Source organism: Mytilus californianus, unplaced genomic scaffold (genome assembly GCF_021869535.1).
Source record: "Mytilus californianus isolate M0D057914Y unplaced genomic scaffold, xbMytCali1.0.p SCAF_12, whole genome shotgun sequence".
NCBI lineage: Eukaryota > Metazoa > Mollusca > Bivalvia > Mytilida > Mytilidae > Mytilus > Mytilus californianus.
The window spans coordinates 27,627,556-27,650,628 of record NW_026262604.1 but is presented as its reverse complement, the minus strand read 5'-3'; the positions used below and the strand labels follow the sequence as shown (position 1 = coordinate 27,650,628).

The following is a 23,073-nucleotide window of genomic DNA, read 5'->3' as shown; positions in this document are numbered from 1 at the left end:
TTCAACGTCGTACTTTATTTTGGCTTTGATCATTTTTTTTATTCGAGCGACATTGACGAGTCTTTTGTGGACGAAATGCGCGACTGGCGTACAACATTATAAGCCTGGTATCTTTGATGAGTTTGTTTCATACAATTTCAAAGTTGATGGAATATAAACACAACTATAGTTGAACATATAAAATACGTTTTATTGGAGAAAAAGAAAACAACAAGTCTGCTACCAAACTTTCACATGATAGTAAGTTTGACGTTAGTACATAAAGGAATTGAAAGTGGCAATATCTATGACATTTGCGTGGCATTTTGAGCGTATCAGTCAGGCACAGATGGTTAAATTATGAGACTAGTAGTTACTGGTTTATAATTGTCCCATGTACATAAATGCACTGGTCTTGTTTGTGCACCGACATGGTATATATGAGGGTTTGGACAGGGGTCTTGAATCATTTTTGTATTCTTTTTGTCCCCAATTTTTGCCAAACATACTCTATTCTGTAAAAAAAAACACCATCTAGACCCTCCTATTTCTATCTTTGCCGATTTCTACATGTAATGTCCGCACCGATGTTTTAGATAACTTTTATAATACAAATCTAACTGCATATACTCTAAATAAGAAACGAGAAAAAGTTGTACATCACAATCCCCAACATACGAGGTATTTATTTCTCATTTGTTTGCATTGGCTTACATTAGTTGTTGTTGATGGGACTACAGCTACCCTGATTGTTTCATTCTAAGGCTCAGTAAAAGAAGTCAACACTTACGTCTTAATTAATAATTTAACAAATGAAAGAAGTTACTGTTCTATAAACCTACTGATCTTCGTTAGCCAGAGGTTCATGGGCATATCATAACCTTTGGCTAGCGGAGAAGAAATCTACTCAACTTTAATACAATTTCGTATATATATACATGTGATAATCCGAAGTCGATGGGTATTTTCAATTGAGCAAAATGTATTGCGTATCTGGACACCATGATCGTGATGGTGAGTTCTATCTACAAGTTGATTCTTTGAAAATATGTAAAAGGAAAATGAAATTATGTCAGATTAATAGATGAAATTTGTAATTTCTGAAATGAACGTCTGTTTTTTGTCCGAATAATGTCTCAATAACCCCTTTGACAGATACAATTTCTAAAGCCAGATAACGAAAACCATGTTGCAGGATTTGCACGCTACCTCGTTTTGCCATTTCAAATTCTAATATCACAGTAATAGTGACACAGTATTCAACTTTTGTTTTAATTTGAAAAAAAAATTCTGATATGTAAAAAAGTTAAAATGGTGACATATTTATAGATGAACAGCACATTTTTTTGCGAGAATACTATAACTTAGCATTATATAGTACTTTTTGGTAATTATACAATTGATTTAAGAAATTTGTTCGTTAGTACTTAATCTTGTCTACCCTAAGAGTTTTTCTTGTCAAGATTCTGTCACGTGAGAGAGATGACAGAGCAAAAAAGGAAACACCATGAAAAATATGGTGATTAATAAGATTATAAACCTGCAAAATAGTATGTACTTTTAGACCGAAAAATATAAAATAATCATCACTAGCATCATTAACACAGATTAGGAAAATATATACCAATTTGATATGGAAATTTGTTCCTATTCAGTACAAAGACTATGACGTAATTGGGGTCGAATTGTAACCTTTTTTCTCAGAGAAAAAGCTTCTTAGGACAAAAACTTGTCCAATTCCTAACAATAGAATAAAAAATGTCTGTCCTAACGACCAGTAGAAAACGCGATTGTTCAAATCTTCAGCGTATATTCGACCTTTGGCTTCCTTCAATCTGAAGTGTGTCTGGCTATCAACTACCTCTCTAAGTGATGTATGGATATCTTCAGACGCTGTCTCCATCTACAATGTAAAATATGCGCACCATAAGTTTGATATAGCGTATTGTAGTTAGGGGGCGATGTTATTGTAATCCATTCATGGTATGCCACTGAACCAAAAAAAAAACTTAATGGATAGGGTAAGAAATGTATTCCTAAAAGATGTCATATCCGAACTCCAATAAAGAATTGCAATTTCAAAACTACAAATATCATTTTACCACTGTTTCGAGTTTATGAAATCATATTCAAGTAAAACATACCACTCCCGGATTCAGGGGGGGGGGGATTGTTGGCAGCGTAAAGGCTTACTCTACCACCTTTAACCAAAAAAAAATCGTCAAAAAAATCTCAGCTGTTTAACCATTTCCCACAAATACACCCCCTTCTTTTCCATGGACCATGGATCTGTACCGGCACACACAGTATGGTAACCTTTATTTTCGTACATCCCTCAGTAATTTTTCCAGGAAAAGATTTAGTCGTATTACATAAATGCTACATATCTGAATGTTTACAGTGTAAGCCATAAAGCAAAATGAGGTATTGGTTTTTGCTATGGAAAACAATCTGAGAGATCTTAATTGTGTCTTTATTTTTCAAACATAAACTCAAAGGCAAATTCAAAAAGGGGAAGTCCATAAAAACTGACAAAATCATACGCTATCAATCAACAGAACAAGTGAAAACAACTGCCATATTCATGACTGGGTACAGGAATTTTCAGAAGAATATTGTAGGTTAAACATGGTTTTATAGCTAGTTAAACCTCCAACTTGCATGTCAGTTGTTTATAGTTCCGTTATATTGACAAAATTAGGGGAGCAACCCAAACAGACATTATAGGTGAATGTGACCATAATTGGGATCCAGCAGTCGAAACTGTGTGAACATACACCACAACTGACCAAAAAATGCATTCTCTTCCTTATCTGAAGGTCGTGATGTAGAAAACGTGCAGGGTTGTTCTAATCTAATTTAGTTGGTTTAATCTTATCATTGGACAGTAATCGCTACATGTTTGTATATATGGAAACACTATATTACCAGCTGTCTGTATATGACCAGCAGATGCAATAGATAAAATCTACTGTGCGCCATTACAAAATCCACTGTGTCGTAAAGGCATTCGGTAACATATATAGACAAACATATGCTGAACACGTTACCAATTGTTTCTTTTTAAATGGCAATTTGGAAAAAATATCCTACTGTATATGCAGCGGTGATTCAATGTCGGTATTAGGGGATAAGAAATATATAAAGTATTTTAGAAAGGTTGTTGCATTAAACGTCGGTTTCCAAGACCCGAGATCGTTAATCATACTGTTACCATTTCGCTCTTACTTTTTTAATTGTCATGAACTGAAGGTGTAAAAACAAGTTATTTTAATTATTTTGCATGTCCAAATTCAACAGTTCGTGGAAGAATTGGTTCAGCTGTTAAATGCTAGGTCGGCGAACGAACACAGCAGAGAAGAGACCCCATGCCAGCGTAGTCGATTTTAAATGTAAGTGGACTCAAAATGAGTATTTCTATTCCAATGTAGTCAAGTATAACGAATGCCTATGTACAGAGAAATGCAGAAGTGGAGGTCAATGCCAATGTAACAGCACCCTTGGAAATATACATTCCTGAAAAAAAAACACACATCTAGTAGAGATCACCGTTCAGCCTTCTATGATTGACAAGCTTTAGATCGACAAGCTATAAACCAGCAGAATATCGGAAAATAAAACCAAGAGATCATAAGGTCTTGTATTACTGGGACAGCAAATTCGATGAATACAAAAAAAAATCTGATTTCCAATAGGCATACAAAAATTTAAAGGTTGTTGAATTAATTTTGACAAATCCACATGTTCGTGTGCCTGTCCAAAGTCAAGGGAAACTTTTCATCGATTTTTTTTATTATGTCATGGTGTTGTTATCCTCCTCTTAATTTCGTCACTGGAAATCTCCAATAAATTTAATGACTACATATTTTGATTAAATTTTAGTTAAAGATCGTATATTCATTGATCCCAGACATTTCATTTTTTTTACTGGCATTGACATATACCCCACAGATAATTAAAATTGATTCTACTTTAAAACATGACAAAATGCTTAATAGACTAAACATCAGCACCAAAAATTATACGGATTGAGATCACACAAAAAGAGTTAATTCAAATCACATGTTTATGAGCCTTTCACAAATAAGAAACATCTTCATAGCTTCAGTATGATTTGGATTTTTATTTTAAGGAGTTATGGAACTTTTGACCACTTGTTTCTGTATTGTTACAATAATAGCTTGTGAACGCAACTCCTTGGAGTCATGTGTACAGAAAGCTCTCATACTTGGTAGGATTGATTGCCATCATGTGTAGTTGACCATATTATATCGTTATTTTTATTCAACGATTTTCACAGGAGTTATGGGACTATGGCTAATTTTGAAAGTATTGTGATAATAACACACTGTGAACACAATCTCATCGGAGATCATATGACAGAAAGTTCCTATACATTGTACTATTGTTTGCTATCATGTGTAGGTGTTCATTTTATACCGCCATTTTGATTTGACCATTTTCATCGGAGTTATGGAACTTTGACAATTTGTTGAAATGTTGTAACATCAGCACCTTGTTAAAGCAACTACTCTCAGACCATTTTACAGAAACCTCTTTCTTGGTAGGATTGGTTGCCATTGTGTGTATACGTAATTGACCATATTATACTGCAATTTTGATTTGACCTTTTTTATGGAAGTTATAGGTCTTTGGCCATTTATTAGTATTGTAAAAAAAAAGGCATCTTGTGAAACCATCTCCTCTGAGATCATTTTGCAGAAAGCTCTCATTCTTAACAGAATTGTAGTTGACCATATTTTACCATCATTTTGATCCAAACATTTTAAGGGAGTTATGGGACTATGACTATTTTTTTGGAGTATTGCAATAGTGTCACCTTGTGAAATCCACTCCTCTTAAGACCATCTGACAGAAAATTATCATACTTAGTAGGATTGTTTGCTGTTATGTATAGTTGACCTTATTATACCATCATTTTGAATTGACCATATTTATGAGAGTTATGGGTCTTTTTCCATATTATGACTTTCATACCACAATTACTCACAATTTAATTCCTCTTTATACAGGGTGAGGGACATTTTGTCATGGTGTAGAAAAATTGATCATTTTGAGAGTTTTTGATACAGATAACAAACAGTTTGACACAAATGGTTAAAATGTAGAAATTTATTCAGACTTTTTTCATAAATAAAAAAAACCTTAGGCAAATTATAAAAACATGTAATTTTTGGCAAAATATCATGAAGGCCTATACATGTATATTCAAAGCAAGTACATAGCCCAAAATGTTTGAAAAAAAATACAATTTACAAAAAAAAAAGTTTAAACAATTATTAGAAATTCAATGCTCAGATGCTTTCCGTACTATGTACAAATGGACTTGAATAAAGTACTGTCATTGATTTAATGTTAAGGGTTGAAAATGTTTGAATATAACAATTTATTTAGCATTACAATTACTATAGAATTTTCCTTGTACAATATTCAATGAGTACTGCAAAATTTCAAAGTATCAGCAAACAGGAAGTGGTTGCAAGACAGATGTAAACATTTCTTACATGCTACAACTTTACATTATCAAGCTGCAGACTAAATATAAAACCATTCCCTTTCAGAAAAGTCAATAAAACTTTTTAAGAAAGTTTACTACAGTACAGACGGGCTGAATGATGGACAGAGTTGAGCATTTACTAGACCACCTTTCACTATTGGCAATACATGTATATAAAGAGTTGAATCTAAGCATTTTATTCCCTTTATCTTTTTGTCAATGGAAAAAACATAACAAAAGTACAAAGTACTTTAAATTATATTATTAAATACTCTTTCATCATGATCCTTGACTTATTGAGTTATTACAAAAAATAACAATTACATATTTATTTCTAAATGGTATTCTACTTTAATAAAAAAATATGTTTTGGTTTAGAGCACAATTCAACAACAGAAATCTGAAGGTATATAATCTGGAATTAAAAACATTCAGATTGTCTCCAAAAATGGTCCCTAGGTTTACATTCTTCATGTACTTAACAATGCAGAGAAACTTTTTAAATTACTATTCATGAGAAGAAAAACAATAATAGAAAAACTCCAAATAAACTTCTGACAATTAGATTTCTAGATAAGCAAAAAGAAAAAAAAACCACAATAATAAAATGCTCCGCAGGGCGCAGCTTGATACGACCGCAGAGGTCGAACCCTGAACAGTTGGGGCAAGTATGGACACAACATTCAAGCTTGATACAGCTCTGAATTTGGATTGTGATTAAATATTTGACACAGCATAGGTTTCTGACACAGAATGAATGTGGTCTAAGAACTTAAAAATTTTAAATTGGACATTCACCTATTATGGTCCAATATCCAAAATCTAAATACATGGTTAGATTCAGCATATCAAAGAACCCCAAGAATTAAATTTTTGATGAAATCAAACAAAGTTTAATTTTGGACCCTTTTGATCTCAATGTGGACAAAGTTGATAACGGGGCCCAAAAATCAAAAATCTAAATACATGGTTAGATTCAGCATATCAAAGAACCCCATATATTCAATTTTTGTTGAAATCAAACAAAGTTTAATTTTGGACCCTGATTTGGACCAACTTGAAAACTGGGCCCATAATCAAAAATCTAAATACATGTTTAGATTCAGCATATCAAAGAACCCTATAAATTCAATTTTTGTTAAAATCAAACTAAGTTTAATTTTGGACCCTTTGGACCTTAATGTAGACCAATTTGAAAACGGAACCAAAAATTAAGAATCTAAATACACGGTTAGATTCGGCATATCAAAGAACCCCAATAATTCAATTTTTGATGAAATCAAACAAAGTTAAATTTTGGACCCTTTGGACCTCAATGTGGACCAATTTAAAAACGGGGCCCAAAATCCAAAAACTTAATACACGGTTAGATTCAGCATATTAAAGAACCCCAAGAATTCAAGAATAAAACCCCATTGAAATTGATCAAGAAATAAGCAATTTATATGAAGTATCTTCTTTTGCACAATACTGTGCAATTGAATATTTCTTGCTATTGCGCAATACTGTACAATTGACAATTTCTTGCTATTGCTCAATATTGTGCTATTGGATATTTCTTGCTATTGCGCAATACTGTGCAATTGAAGATTTCTTGCTATTGCGCAATACTGTGCAATTGAAGATTTCTTGCTATTGTGCAATACTGTGCAATTGAAAATTTCTTGCTATTGCACAATACTTATTATATAATAATTTACACATCCTGTTTGGTGTGTATCTCCTACCATATCATTATTATTTGCTTTTAAATATAAATCAGAAATCACCAACTTAAAATGGAAAATTTTAAAAGAAAAAAAAAAAAAGGAAAAAAAGAAAAAAATAAGAAACCCCCCCCCCCCCAAATTTTTTGAACCCCATTATGATTCATCACCCCCAAACTCAATCCCAGCCTTCCCTTTGTGGTATGGTACCTTGCAGTACAATTTCAGAGAGATCCATACACTTGAATACAAGTTATTGTCTGGAAACTAGAAAAATGCTTCTTTTTGGCCCCTTTTTGGCCCCCAATTCCTAAACGTTTCGGGCATTTACCCCCAAACTCAATTCCAGCTTTCCCTTTGTGATATGGAACCTTGTAGTACAATTTCAGAAATATCCAAACACTTACACACGTTATTGTCATGAAACTAGAAAAATGCTTGTTTTTTGCCCCTTTTTTGGCCCCTAATTCCTAAAATTTTGAGGCAATTACCCCCAAAATCAATTACAGCCTTCCCTTTGTGATATGGAACCTTGTGGTACAATGTCAGAGAGATCCATACACTTACACACAAGTTATTGTCTGGAAGTTACAAAAATGCTTATTTTTGGCCCCTTTTTGGCCCCTAATTCCTTAACTGTTTGTACCATAACCCCCAAAATCAATCCCAACCTTCCTTTCGTGGTATTGAACCTTATGGTAAAATTTCATGGAGATCCATTCACTTAAACTAAAGTTAGAGTGCAAAAAACCAATGTGTCTTCGGACGACGCCGACGACGCCAACGTCATACCAATATACGACCAAAAAATTTTTAATTTGCGGTCGTATAAAAATTAAAGATGAGCATGCACTGACTTTGCAGATTTCAAAGTAAACCCTAGAGTTAACCACAAATCAGATTTCCTGGGATCATGATACCAATCTACATATATCTATTAAAATCTACTGGAAAATATTTTCATTTACTAAATCACTATACCATACAGCTAATTTCTAAAACAAAAAGTTTTAATAAACCAAACCTTAAATATAAAAAAAACAACTAATTTTTTATACTTATTATATGGAATGATAAACATCTGTACAAAAACAACAAAATAAATATTCTCAAAATATGCACTTCACGACAACACAAATTTCTTCACATACATCATATAAAACAGAAATACAAATAGCACACAGTGATACAATATCCACACTACAATTAAATTACATGAAAGAGAAGAAATTAGAGATTTTTCATACTGTTACAAAAATCATAACATATCTAGTTTCTGAGTTCTGTGTATTCAGTTACAATAGTCAGTGCAATATTGTTTGAATAAGTTTGACATCCTGACATGCCTTGGAATCAGAACATTCAATACAGTTACCATGGTTACTGAACATGCATGTCATATATAAATGTATAAATATAGGTTTTTTAAGTTGCCTTCCAAATTTAGTACAAATCTAACATTAGTTTATAAGCAATTGGCAATGTTACATTAAAGGCATCTTCACTAGCCAAGGGTTACCATCCAGTCTCCTCCTCTCCACCCTTGGCAGATTTAGCCAACATTTGTTATGACAATGATGAGCCATCTACCAGTACATTATGCAGTAGACAAAAATCACGCCCATTCCGACTACATCATTCTTGACCAATGGTAGCACTTGAACACTCTTCAGTAGGGAGGTGTAAAAACGTTTGTCTCATATAGTGTTTACAAATTTCGTGAAGCAAAAACCGAAAAAAACATTGGTATTCCAACATTTGCACAAGAAACATACCCAGAAACTTCAATTAATTAGTTGATTAAGAACTTTAAGATTGTCACTAAATATCATTCTATGTTTTTGGGGTAAAGACTTGTTGCACAATCTTCACATGGCAATTGTTTATTTAAATTTTCTACATTTACATGTGATCATCTTAAAGGTTCTTTTTGATTGGATGCAGCCAGTTACAACTAAGACCAATGGAAATCATTACATCATGGATCCGAAATTCTATCTGAATTCTGCAATGGGTGGACAGGAGGGGACTGGATCGTAATCCTTGGCTAGCGAAGATGCATTAAAGGCATTTACGTAAAGCTAATTGTTAAATCTTATCAGGTATTTTCCAATGCATAATGGAAGAAACAAAAATAAGATAACGAGGTAATATTTTGACAAAAATTTACAGTTCCAATCACTTGTATTCTATTTGTCTCCCAGTCCTAGTTTACCAAATATTTCAATACTTTCATTCCTCTATTATGGTATGAAATGAACACGATGAATTGAGCAATGAAAATAATTTACAATGAAATATAACAGTCTAACTAAACCTGTTTTTTTGTTTTTAGTATGGACATGTACTTCATTATACTTTAGACCTGCCAAAAATATTTTTGAAAACAATGCTTTACAAGAAAAATTTTCAATTAACTCTCTAAAATATAATGATCTCAACATTTAAATTGCATTGCCCATTGAGTCTTTTAAGACCTGGGCCCTCGGTCATAAAACTTTACTCAGTACACGGAGAACAAAATTTGTGCTCGAAACACTTAATCCAGTGTTTTGATTGGTTGATTTCTGAGTCTGAGTACGAGAATCGTGCTAGAAAGTTTGATGACGGCAAGGCCTAATCTAAATTGACTAACTGTGAAATATATATACATCCTAAAATCAGGGGAAACTTAGTTTATCTTAATTAGACTGAACTTCATATTTATATCTTGATCATGTTGATAAGGCCATACTTAAAAATTGTTTACAGTTAACATTCTACTTCAAACCTGAGTAATGTGGATTTACTTATTTTTGTGGTTTTATAAATATAATTTTTTGGTTAACACTTGATTTTGTGAATTTTTTATGTCAAGACATTTTTGATGACATCATATCAAAACTAATTTAGAATGTATAGAGAAAAATTTATACATGTTACAAGCCTATGGGAAATTAGTATTCTGTTGAAGACACAAGTTTGTGTTTCATATTTACATAAGAAGTTCATGAAAATTCATTCCAAAAAAACAATAATAATTCAACAGTTTATGAGTAAATTTAGGTACATTGTGCAAATATTTTCCTTGCAACAATTATAATTTATATCCACTCCCAAAATTATTATGCTTTTTTATACTAGAACAATTTTGATTTTAAATCATAGCAAATTCATCAATTTTTAAGGATGGCCTACGTGAGATTTAGTATAAAAGCTAATAAACAATAAATTATGCTTTTCCAGTTCTCTTTTCTGTGAAAAAACTTCTTAGTACTAAAACCTGTCCTATTCCAACAAATAATATAATCAAAGACTGTCCTAACGACCAATAGAATACTCTATCGTTTAAATTTTCTGCAAATACTCTGCCTTGAGCTTCACGCAGACGGTGATGAGTTTGGTCATCTAATATGTTACGTAAGTCTTCGTGTATATTGACCGCTGAAGTCTCCATCTACAAAGGAAAAAAATAAGCCGTAACCAGATATACATCTTGATCTGACCTAGCATGCTAACAGTAAAATGCTTCATACATGTGACTGTTTATCAGGTTATGTTAAGTGTGTTGAATTTTTGCTATCTAAGACATTTTACCTCTTAATTTTCCCTTAAACATTTTACAGTTCATTTAAATGCATTGTAAAAGGCCATGAAACAAGAATAAAGACAATATTTTCAGCAAGGGTTTAACTGCACCATCTAAGACACAATCCCGTTACCGTGAACAAAACCTGATGCAAAAATAACCTGATATACAGTATTATATAACTTCAAATATCACCATGATCACTGGAATGTTTATTTCTTATCAGTACTTTTGGTGTCATGTTGGTCGGGGCAAAACAGAAAACCAGACCATTCAGATCACATGCATATGTAATGAAGGGTATTTAAATGTATTGGCTAATTTGATAAAGGTGCACTTGTTCTTTTTAACATTGGTATACAATGCAAGATCTGCACAAATTCATACTTATTACACTTTATTTAATAGAAAAGACATATTGTCGGTCATGTTTATCTTTGCACGGTTTCTTATGGTGACTTTTTGTTAACGGTCCGAGTTCAAGAAACTTTAATTTTTTTGTCAGACCAAGGACTAACAGGGTACAAACTTTTGCTGGTTCTTTAAACAATGTGGTGGTCTGCCATTGTTAGTAACTTTAAATGGTTCCAAAAATTATATTCAGGGTACACCAAGAATGAAAATCAAGGGTGGGGGGAGAAAGTTCATCAAATCAGAGATTTTGTGTTGCGTTGTCGAATCAATTCCTTGGAGACAAGAGCTCTAATTTGCTAAATATATCTGTACTATTAAGATTTCTGACTATTATGCACACAATCTGTTTGTGATTAAATAAATTATATTGACTAAATTACAAAAAAAAGCTTTATAAATTTAGTAAATTGTTATTGCCAGTCAGGTGTAATACTTATACAAGTGTTCTTTATTCACTGGTCCAGGTAAATTATTTTGGAGGTACATGTATAGTTTTGTCCTTTCGATATTCAGATTTTTTAACTTATAAGTTTTTTTTCTTGAATTTTCTACTCTACATTGCCCTTATAAATAGAGTGTTTTATTGTCTGTCATTGATAGAACTTGTCTTAAGTCATGTAAGTATTCATAAAAGTATAATAAGGGGAGATAATTCAATCCTTGAAAATAAAATTATAATCTTACAAATTTACTTGTGAATAAAAGTAAACATTACTTACATCTTCAAGTAAATAAACATGACTTGTTCATGTTGTTTAAGTATTAACCCTGACTGATTGTTAGTCAAAGGAAGTTTTACTGATTAAGTGTTCAGCATGGTCAGCATGTTTATCATGTTTATGATTATGAAATCTAAAACTATATCATGGCTATCATAGTATATTGATCTAACAATTTCTAATTCTAAAGAATATTTATAAAATAATTTTAATGATCTGAAGGTATGCATGATATAGCCATTTCTTCCGAAACTCAAATCTAAACAGAAAATCGCCAAATAAATTCTTCTTTCGATTTTGAAACCATAGTCTCCATGGTCTCAGAAATTTTAAACAATACACTAGAAGTATAATTTATATATATAATTTTATTTCATACCTCAAGTTAGCCACAAAAACTTGCTTAACCAAAAATAATTCTCTGTCCAGTAATGTATCAAAACTATCATACCATCTCCTTTTGTTTCAATTCATATCAATTTGTTTAAAATGCTACAAAATTATCAACCTTACTGATTTTGATAAATATGCTAATAGTCAGATCAAGATGATGCGTTCATGCTGGGAAAGTACAACATGCAGGTAAAGGTATTGTTCAATAAACAGGTTTTATCAACTTATAAACATGTACTGGTAAATTTTAGTACATTTTTAGTACCAGTCACAAGATTGATACAAATAACATCAATCAATCAATCAATCAATCAATCAATCCATAAATCTATCCCTTGTAAAACTACTTAATGACTACAATGGACTAATATATTGATGGTCACACTAAGTGTTCTACATGTATGTGGTACCAGAGGCGAATCCAAGAATTTTGAAAGGGTGCGTAATATCAGAAAACGAAATGTATACTGCCTGGCGTAGCAAGGAAAACAAATTTTTGGGCAATTTTATGCTACAAAATCATAGGAATCAGGTGTTTTTTGACTATCATGGGGGCATACGTTCTCTACAACCCTTAAAGGCCTATGCCACCAGAGACAAAATGATAAATAAGTTTGCAACTTTGTTCAGGTATTTCACATTTGAACAAGAGAGGATTCCTGTTTTGCATAGATATATTCAAAATGATTTATATAACAGAATTTTTCAAAACCCTGCACACCCCCCCCCCCCTCCCCACACCCCCTCCAAAAAAAAAAGGGCCCACCAACTGTAGCACTGTCTAGTAAATAAATCACTCTGAATTAAGTTGGTTAATGTTTTTTTTTAATATCAAAACCTAGTTTAAGAAAATCTTGTGGAACTGGAATACTTTCATATACCTGTGATTAAGTGAGCACACACTTTAGCCATTGTTTCAATTGCATTTATGCCTCTGTAACCCAAATCAAGGTGCAACTTCCAGTATTAACTAGATAATGGCATATAGTATACCTGTTTATTGAACAATGATAAGCAAAATAAATGAAAATAGAAATTTCATGCAATACTAATTACAAATAAAAGCATGCAAACTAGCGGCACGAGATAATAGACTCAAGATCACAAAATGTTCATAACAATATTCAGCTTGATCATATATCAACCCAAAATAAAAGAAATATATATTTATTTCAATTCATGCTAATACAATGTAATTAAAGAAAATATAAAAGTCCAACTCACCAAAGTCATAGCTGTTGCATGTTTTCCTTCTTGTTCAAAAAGTGGCTTTTCATCTCCGACTTGGAAATCAAAGTAGACAATCTTGTGTGTGAATGTAGAAAACTCATTACTAAAACAGAACTTGAAGACGCCGGTTTGATCTGGTGTCCAGGTAAAACTATCGTACTGCTTCTTCACGTCTTTGTATAATACTTGACCATTGGGAGCGGTCAGTTCCATGTCCACATCATACTGACCACCTGATATAACCTGAAAAATAATGCAAATTGAGTATCTAAAAAGTTAACTATATCTCATGTCAGCTAAATCCTGTCCATGATATAAAATATATATGAGGCAGAAAGATCAAAGGAAAAATGTACAAACAAATCATTAAACTAGAATACTGGAACAATACTAGAATACATGGGTACCTGCAAAGTGCAAAACAGGACAAATGCAGGATAAAAACATAACAGAGCGAAACAAAATGCAAACGAAATATGAATTATGAAGAAATGAACATTTTCATAAATGTTTCTGTTTATAAAGAAAACACAATAAAGTGATAAGAATGTACACCATTTGTAAACAGCTCTGTATTTAGTCATTTTTTTCACATGGAAGCTCACTCAGAGTGATATTATTATCGCATTTGTTAAGCTTTACAGCCAAAACAGAAGCCTTCTGTTGTCTGCATCATGCTAGGCTGACATATTCATAAAACTCCCTATCAGTATAACGTTTTAGTAAATAGAATAAAAAACGATGACAGAAAGTCCTAAAATCCAGATATTCCGAACAGGAACTAAAATTTGTAGAAAAAATATCAGGGTCAGAATTGCGATTCCCTTTCCATTTCCCTAATGTCCACAATGTATTTTGACCAATCATGATGTCAAATGGTCTACATGCATTTTCAATAATTCTTTTGTATGGTCTAGATTAATTAGACTTGAGATTACCTTTAATGTTTTGATTAACAATCAATTGTACAATTCAGGGGGAGTTGGGTTTGATAGAAAAGTTCCAGGATAGATGTTCTTTCAATGTTGTGATTGAAAAGTCTTTAGTATCCCCTGGGACCATTATACTAACGGGATTAGAATCTCGTAGGTTTTTCCTTAAGATATGATCGAATTACCATACTCCACGAGATTTTACGAGACTTGCGAGGATTTGGAGAGAAAGATGTAAATGGCTGTGTGAATTTACGGAATAATTTTAAACGATTGTCAAATACGTTTTCATTGTTAAGTATTACAAAATATAATTTGTTATTTAGAATGACATATAAAAGAGAGATGTGAAGTGATTTAAAGCGTTGTGAAGTAGTCACTGATTTATGGCCCCTGTTTTTATTTATTATCCTTTTACATTTAGACACACTTCTGTAACGCAATATATTCTGATATAGGGCCAAAATAAAAATATTGTATGTTTGCCCAAACGCGACCGACCCAAAAAAACCCCGCCGACTCAAATTCTTTTTTTGCCGTTTTTTTGAATATTTTTATTTTTTCGGACCTTTTTCGTGTCCGCTCCGTCATCGTATAAAACTTAATGTTCGTCGTCTTTGCGTTTGAAAGTAACTGTGAATAAGATTAAAAGAAAGCGTGTAAGAGACGCAGTTAATCGATATTCGATGTTCTCGGTTTTTATCTTCGGATTTAAAGAATGGTTACTTCTGCTTTGGCACCGGCTACTGCAAAATTGTCAAAAATAATATTTTCACAAAGTTTTCATTTTTTACCAAGTCGATGAAACATTGATAATTAAAGAAATTCAGACATAAACGATTCATTTTTCTGAAGAACAGAGATTTAAGCATTTACTTTACAGTGTGAAGCAGATTATTTAATAAAAAACAACTTTTTATCACTTCATTCACTTCCGGTACTTGTTACACGAGATCGTACATGTACATCAATCTAACTTTCGGCGACAAAATAAGTTTGTTACTTCATTTGAACGTGATAAAAATTGCCTCCAGTTAATGTTTAATCCATTTATTGCATTAAAAACGTTATATTCCTTTCCAAATAGCTTGTCAAACATCGTTTATTTTTGTAAATTTTCTTCGTCCGCCATTAACTGATTTCTAACTACGGATCGGAAACGGACCAGCTATGACCGAAATCCGTATTTTTACAATAATAACTACGGACGCATGAATGGAACAGCTGACAAGGAAATTGGTCCCAAATGGAAAAATTGCGTATTCCACACGCATTAACAGACTATTTATTAGATTTACTTGATTAATGTATATAATTCCATATATATGGATTGTTTCAAAATATTAATTAAACTTGCTTAATTAACTCTGGGCAAGGATTTGTATAGTGAGACTATACAAATCCTTGCTCTGGGACTATAATACTAATATCAATATATATGGCCCAGCTTAACTTTGTATATCTTTTGATGAGAAACACTGAATTTCATAAACATGATAAACAAGATAGTTTTTTAATTGAATTGTGATTTATATATTATAATTTCTTTATCTTTTTGTCATAAAAAAAAATCTTTTTAGTGCTAGATATTTAGTTGGTAGTTTCTCACAAGAACCTAAACTTAAACAACTTTGAATTTGAACTTTTACTTTAATTGTATACTCATATATGAATTGAACAATATAAAAAGAACATTATTTACATATGACCCTTTGTACTATAGGTAGTAAAAACCAAACATTGTAGCACAGTGTGCAAAGGAGCACTTCTCCCTATCAGTTTCAAAAAGAGAAGTCACTTCTGCCTATGATTCTGAAGTAGTGTGAGCCCTGCATGATTATGCATTTAAGGATGTACTTAGGTCAGGTTTTGGAATTTCTGTCAGATGTTTGGACTCTGGTTTTTTCCTACGATACAGGGTAAAATATTTTGCCCCATGACCCCCATTTTTTTCCCATATATAATACTTCAATTAATAACTCATAAAAGGTCATATACCAAAATTTAAGCAGATTGTAGATTTCTTCTCTTTCCATTAGTTTGCTTCTTAACTTAAATGCTCTTGAAGTCTTCTGACTTATAGTATCAATTTTAAATTCTACATTTTTTTAATTTCATCAAAGTACATCCTTAAAGAGTTCACCTTTTTGCCTGCAACAGTCCAATTCATCATTTGATTTATTGTAATAAGTATGTGAAATTATTAATACTGAGAAATAAAAAAAAATGTCTATGGGTTCGAATTATTTGAATAATTGCATGTCTACAGTTAAACTAAAAATATTTTCAACTAATAAGATCAAATTTGAATCTTTTCCTGAATGATCACCATGTCTTACAGAGTCATCCTTCATCATTTTCCTCAAACAACTTCCAACTACTTGTTAGCTGAAAGTCTTGTTATAGTGATAATAAAATTTATGTGATCAACTTTATAGAAAATATGTGACCATCTTGCTGCTCATTTACCTTATCATCATTAAAAAAAATGGTGTTTGATTAGGACTAAATTAGAGTTCAGGAGCCCCCAGAATGCAGGATTTTTGCACCATTTTAGAAAAAAAAACCTCGCCGTGATGGGCGACGAGCTTGCCTGCTACTTTAATTATTAATCCTGCTACTTCAAAACCTAGTGACATCCCTGTAAAGAAGTAAAACATGTGAAAATGGCAGACAGTTTTTCATGGCTTTTGATTGTCTCTACAAAGGTTTGACGGAAAAAAAAGATATACTGTTTTAATATTTTCATGCAAATTCTGATAAAAAAAAAAGAATTTGCCTACCTACCTACCCACACCCAGTCATCATGGGTCGGGTTTGGGCAAACTGAAATATTTTTAATTGTGGCCTAACTAAAATAAACTGCTTTGCCGAGCGCAGCTGGATACGCCCGCAGAGGTCCAACCCTGAACAGTTGGGGCAAAAATGGACACAATATTTAAGATTGATACAGGTCTGAATTTGGATTGTAATTAAATATTTGACATATTATAGGTTTCTGAATAAATGTAGTCAAAGAACTTGAAATTGGTTATATGAATTGAATTTATATTCAATTAAAGATTTCTTGCTGTTGTGCAATACACTGTGCTGTTGTGCAATACTTAGTAAATCTGTTGTCAGACTATAAACAAATATAGTTCAACTAATTCTCAATGTCAAATTAGAAATTTTTTAAAATCAAAAGGGCACTTACATCAATAGATATAAACAATTCACCAAAGTTTCATGAGAATTGCTGACAGCATTTTTTTAGTTATTGTCAGAAAACTGGAAAATCCCCCCTTTTTTAATGAATAAAAGCCCATAACTCAGATATGTAAAATGTAAAATTTATAAAATTCTAAAGGGAGCTTACATCATTAGATATAAACAATTCATTAAAGTTTCATAAGAAATGCTGAAATAATTTTTAGATTTTGTCCCGAAAACTGGATAATCCCCCTTTTTTATGAATAAAACCCTGCAACTCTGAAACGTAAAATCTCAAATTTATAAAAATCGAAAGGGAGCTCATGTCAATAGATATAAACAATTCACCACAATTTCGTGCAAGTTGGTGAAAGCATTCTTGAATTATTGTCCGAAAATTGGAAAATCCCCCTTTTTTTAATGAATAAAACCCCACAACTTGGAAACGTAAAATCTAAAATTTATAAAAAACGAAAGGGAGCTCACATCAATAGATATAAACAATTCACCAAAGTTTTATGCAAATTGGTCAAAGCGTTTTTGAGTTAATGTCCGACATGTTGACGACAGATGGACAAACAGACAGACGGACAACGGTATACCATAATACGTCTTGTAAACGGGCGTATAATAAGTCAACAAAGTTAAAATATATTGTTTTTTCTAATGAAAGAAATCAATTTAATGACATACCATCAATAATTACAATAATAATTGTCTTATAAGAAAACAATTTTTGATCAACACACATAAAATGTAACGAAATTATTAATTTTTAAGATTAAATATATTTAAAAGAAAATGGCAATTAATTTCTCATTGAATATACACAAGCATCTCTCCGAGACATAATTTCAAAGTATGACATGTAAATTAGGTGTGAATTATTTGATTACCAGGTAAATCACAACATATACATGTTCTAATGAGTTTAAACTGACACCTTGTACACAGGAAGTTGAATGGTTACTACATCACAGGAGTTCAAACTCTTTGAAAACAATTAAAATTCCCAATGTGAAATAAAATATAAATATCTCTTTAAATTTGTATTGTACATTTGTATAAATAATAAGGTTTTATCAAATGGAGGCTGGGACTATTATACTAACTGGTAATCATAAGCATAATGATTATAATAATAATTTCTACTAAGAAAACAAATCTGTGATCAAAACTATTTAATGCATACCTGCCAACCCTCCCGTTTTGAGCGGGATACTCCCGCTCAAATGGCGAAAAACGGTATATCTCCCGCTTGCCGGTACCCTCCCGCGCGGGAGTATAGAATCTCCCCCTTTGGGATATTTTAACCTTGAATGACAAGTCAACAGTAAATACGTTTTTGTCTCACTGATTAGGGTTGTAATTACCTGTAAATCACAGACCATGTGAAATTAAATGGCTTCACTTGACAGCTTGGGTGTCAAACATAGTACTAATTAACGATAATTAACGACTTTTGAAGCAAAACACTTCAAAGAAATTTCGGGTTACTTCCCCTGTTTAATCCTGTTTTAAGTTACCCTTCTTAAAATAATGTGAATTGATAAAACAATATAAACTAAATACAAATTAAACAAAGAATCATAAAAGAAGGGCAATTAAAAGATTTTGTATGCCTTAAGACAAAAAAAATAATAAAAGATCTATACTTCTATTCAATGTTTATCATGTTTATATTGAAATTAATAAGATATGTATTGAACCAAATTTTAATGAAATTTTTTATTTTTAAAACACAAGTTTTCTTTCGGATTCTGTTGAAGTGTTCTAAAAAAAACCAACACATTCGAACACTTTTTAAGTGCAAAATTGATTTTTTATTGTTTAATAAGAAGAAATAGAAACAAAAAGAGTAGAAAAGCTTCGCAATTGCTGTTTTCTTCTTTTATAAACAACTTAAAGTTTCTGTATAATTGTTTATGTCATCATTTTAAATATATTAGATATCACAGTAGTCATGGTAGTGTTTTAAAATATATGAAAATTTCCAATCATTATTTTAAAACCGTTTCAATTTGAATTCAGTTATAGCGGGTACATGATTTGACACATCTACCTTCCTGTACCATATCGGTAATTAGAACTGACCCGATAAGGTAATTGTCAAGTGTCAAGTCCCGTCAATATATTATGTCCCAGGTATTACATGACAGAATTCTAGTCACTTTGGCACCTGATTAAATCAGCACTTGGTCAAATCAGCAACCATTATAGTCAATTCTGCACCTAGTCAAATCGAGACCTGGTTAATTAAGCAACCACAATTAACATTATGTTTTGCAAGTAAACTATTGAAGACTCTGTTTTTCATTATTTTTTTAATATTTTCACTCGAGGTGTCAACATATGTTTGTTGTGCGTAACAGAATTTCCAATGGAAACTTTGTTATAAACAATGGGGCCATACTATCTGTTCCTATTGGAACTTATATAATAAATGAACCTCTATTTCATGACAACTGCACATTACTAAGTTATTCATTTTATACAAGTAGACAGGAAATGCAGGGAAAAAAAACACAATTTAAATTACAATATAGTATACAATGATAAAAATAGTTTTTATTCTCATCTGTGGATTAAAAAACACCTTGTATAATGCCTTCTTTGTTTACTTTTTTTTTTAATTATAAAAGATCAAAAACTTCCTGAAAATTGTTAAAACAACAAACTGGTTATTGTTTGTAATTGATATAAGTTCGTAAGTTTTTAAAATGATAACCAATCAAGACATTATTAATAAATATTGAGGAAACTTCAAACAGAAAGCCAACTGATTACTGTTTATTGCGTATTCTTACTGCTTAATTACATGTGCTGAGTTTTTAAGGATGTACAAAACATGCAAAATGAACCTCTGAAATAATTGTAAGTTTTGCCAAAAAATATATATATAGAAAAAAACAAAAAACTATTCTCAAATAAAAAGGAGAGAAAACGGTAAAAAAAATACTAGGTGCCAGTTAAATTATCAAAGGCTGAAATGACTTAAAATAGGTGCCGATTTGATTAGATGCCGATTTGACCAGGTGCATTGTACCAAATAGATTTTTTCTATAGGTGCCAAAATGACCAGGTGCTGATTTGATTTGTACACCCCTGATATTTTTCTATGCACATGCCTAAATTACACAGGAGAATTAAGCAAATGTAATGATTAAAACAGATTGCCACTTAAACAGTCAGGGGACTTATTGAAATAATCACAAAATCACTTTTTTTAATTGCAATTTCGAAGTTTTGTCACAAATTGTGATTTTGTAGTTTTACCAAAATTTTGTAACACATAAGTTTGGATAATATCTTTTCATTAGTAAAATTGAAAAAAAATGAACTTTGTGCTTCTTTTAAGCAGCACGGTTTATGCCTTTGATGCAATCATTTAGCTGCAAATTCTATTTTAGTTGAAAAAATGCTATAAAAATGGCTTTACATAATGAACTGATACTTTTTTAACAGATTTTTCCCAGCAGTGGGAGTATTTTTCCTGTAAAATTCAAGGTTTCATCTTATAGATTATGTAATAAAATTCTACTGTTCGCAATCAAAATTTCACTGTTCAGGGGTGTTGAAATTAGTGGGGGTTATTAAAATAATGATACTTCAGGAAGTGATTTTTTGGAAGGAAAATTGAGGTATGCTACTTAAACAAGTGATTTTTATTTTATTATCCTAGATTTAGTACAAGGTCATCACCTGACATGACCCGGTCATCCTATCAACACAGATGCTGGTTCTGATAATTTTAGCAACATAATTAGTCCCTGGATCATTAGTATTCTATATTCAAAGCTACAATAAAATTAAATCACTTAGTCTAGTGATTAATTTGTACTACTTAAATAGGTGATTATTAAAGAAAGACAAACTTCCAACCTTTATGAACATAACGTTACTTGAATCAGTGATTTAGAAAATCACTCATTTAAGTAAGTCCCCTGACAGTTAAAAAAGTCGACCATACTATTCATGTTTGACCCCTTACCTTGATGAAAACCTACATGTACTGTAAGGTGACATCGCCCATATGTTGATGTTTTCTTGCAGGCAATGCAGTGTATCCCAAACTGTCTGACCGACAAAATGTCAGACAAAATGTCATTCGATCAGAAAGAAATTTTCAGATTTTTTGTTGAAAATATAGTAGAGAAACGTCAAATTTCTTTTCAGTCAGACAAACCCTAATGCCATTTGGCACAGTCTGCAATGCTGTATTGATCCCAACACTGCATTACGCATCTATAGATTTCTGACATAATGATGTGACATTTGCGTTTAAAATGAAATCACACTGTTAAAACAACTATCTAGGAACTTAAGTATCCAAACTCAAGTCAACTCGACTAACCCTAGTTGGACAAAAAGAAGGTGACCAAGGAAATGATATTGTATCTTCTTCGGTCCTACCATTGTTACCTTGAAGTCTCTCAATGTCTTTGCAAATGAAGTTTGGTAGTCCGAACTTTCAAACAGTGACATCCATTAGTTCTTCTTTTATGAATTATTCATTGTGTCTGAGGACTTACAAACCTAACATATGTCATACATTTACAATGTCAATGTCAATGTGTTTTACACTAAATTGATAATCAATATGCATGTTTGCATCGAGGGTTGAACCCTTTCTGTTGTTTCATATATTTATATTTGTTATTGATGTTTACAAACCTGAAATTCAAGGGTAGACTGTACACCCTTTTCAATTTGTTCAAAGAAACACTGTCTTTCGTTATCTGGTAACTCAAATGTCAGTTCGCCGGCAAACACGACTGACAATAAACTAAGTAGTGCGATGATACCGATCAATTTTTCGCTCATTGTCAACACGGGATGCTAAATCTGATATTCAAAGTTCGTGTCAATCTATTCTTATATTAACAATACAGTTATTAAAACGTGTGCACCATGTGTTGTCAAGTCCTTCCTAATCGTCTTGTCGAAAGATGGCGTAGTTTAAAATTACGTGGCATACGAAAGATTTCCACTAAAGGGAACTAACCCATTTTTGTATGTCATCGAACCTGAAACATATTAGTTATACACGTTATAGCTATTGTTCACAGACTGAACAGAGTATTGCAAATTAGACAAATAAAGACTTTTCGGACCATTTAAAGAATTCGGAGACGCGAATAATGACTTCTTCTTCTTCTTTAATATAATAAGAAGTTAAACAAGGATTTAACTGGAATAGTCCCATGATTTAGATAGATTTAGATAACGTCCACAGGCACCTGTCTCTGAAAAAAATTACAAATATACCATAATATAACATGTTTAACCAGGAACATATATGTTAGATATACTGTTCCCAGGTTTAACATATGTATGTGTTATATTAAGGTATATAGGTGTATTGTCCACTGACAAGATGTTGCACGGGTTCCTCAGTTTTCAGAGAGTGGCACATGAGTGG

General features: G+C 32.0%; 1 protein-coding gene across 2 annotated transcripts; it reads right to left on the bottom strand.

Moving 5' to 3' along the window:
* Nucleotides 1–169: 169 nt before the first annotated feature.
* LOC127721634 (transmembrane emp24 domain-containing protein 7-like) lies at nt 170–22,632 on the bottom strand. 2 transcript variants are annotated; one of them, XM_052228406.1, is made up of 3 exons: nt 22,326–22,632; nt 13,522–13,770; nt 170–1,882 (listed from the first exon to the last, which is right to left on the bottom strand). In XM_052228406.1, exons 1-3 carry the CDS (start codon nt 22,473–22,475, stop codon nt 1,643–1,645), a joined length of 639 nt encoding a protein of 212 aa, XP_052084366.1. In that variant the 5' UTR covers nt 22,476–22,632; the 3' UTR covers nt 170–1,642. The 2 variants fall into 2 exon arrangements, with proteins under 2 accessions (XP_052084366.1, XP_052084367.1); XM_052228407.1 differs by lacking the exon at nt 170–1,882 and adding an exon at nt 8,149–10,639.
* Nucleotides 22,633–23,073: the final 441 nt, after the last annotated feature.

Excerpts from the sequence above, each read along its gene's own strand:
- LOC127721634 (XM_052228406.1), bottom strand. The coding sequence starts at position 22,475 with ATGAGCGAAAAATTGATCGGTATCATCGCACTACTTAGTTTATTGTCA. Across the intron at positions 13,771-22,325 it reads AGTCTACCCTTGAATTTCAG|GTTATATCAGGTGGTCAGTA; the intron begins GTTTGTAAACAT and ends ATTATTTTTCAG. Across the intron at positions 1,883-13,521 it reads ATGCAACAGCTATGACTTTG|ATGGAGACAGCGTCTGAAGA; the intron begins GTGAGTTGGACT and ends TTTACATTGTAG.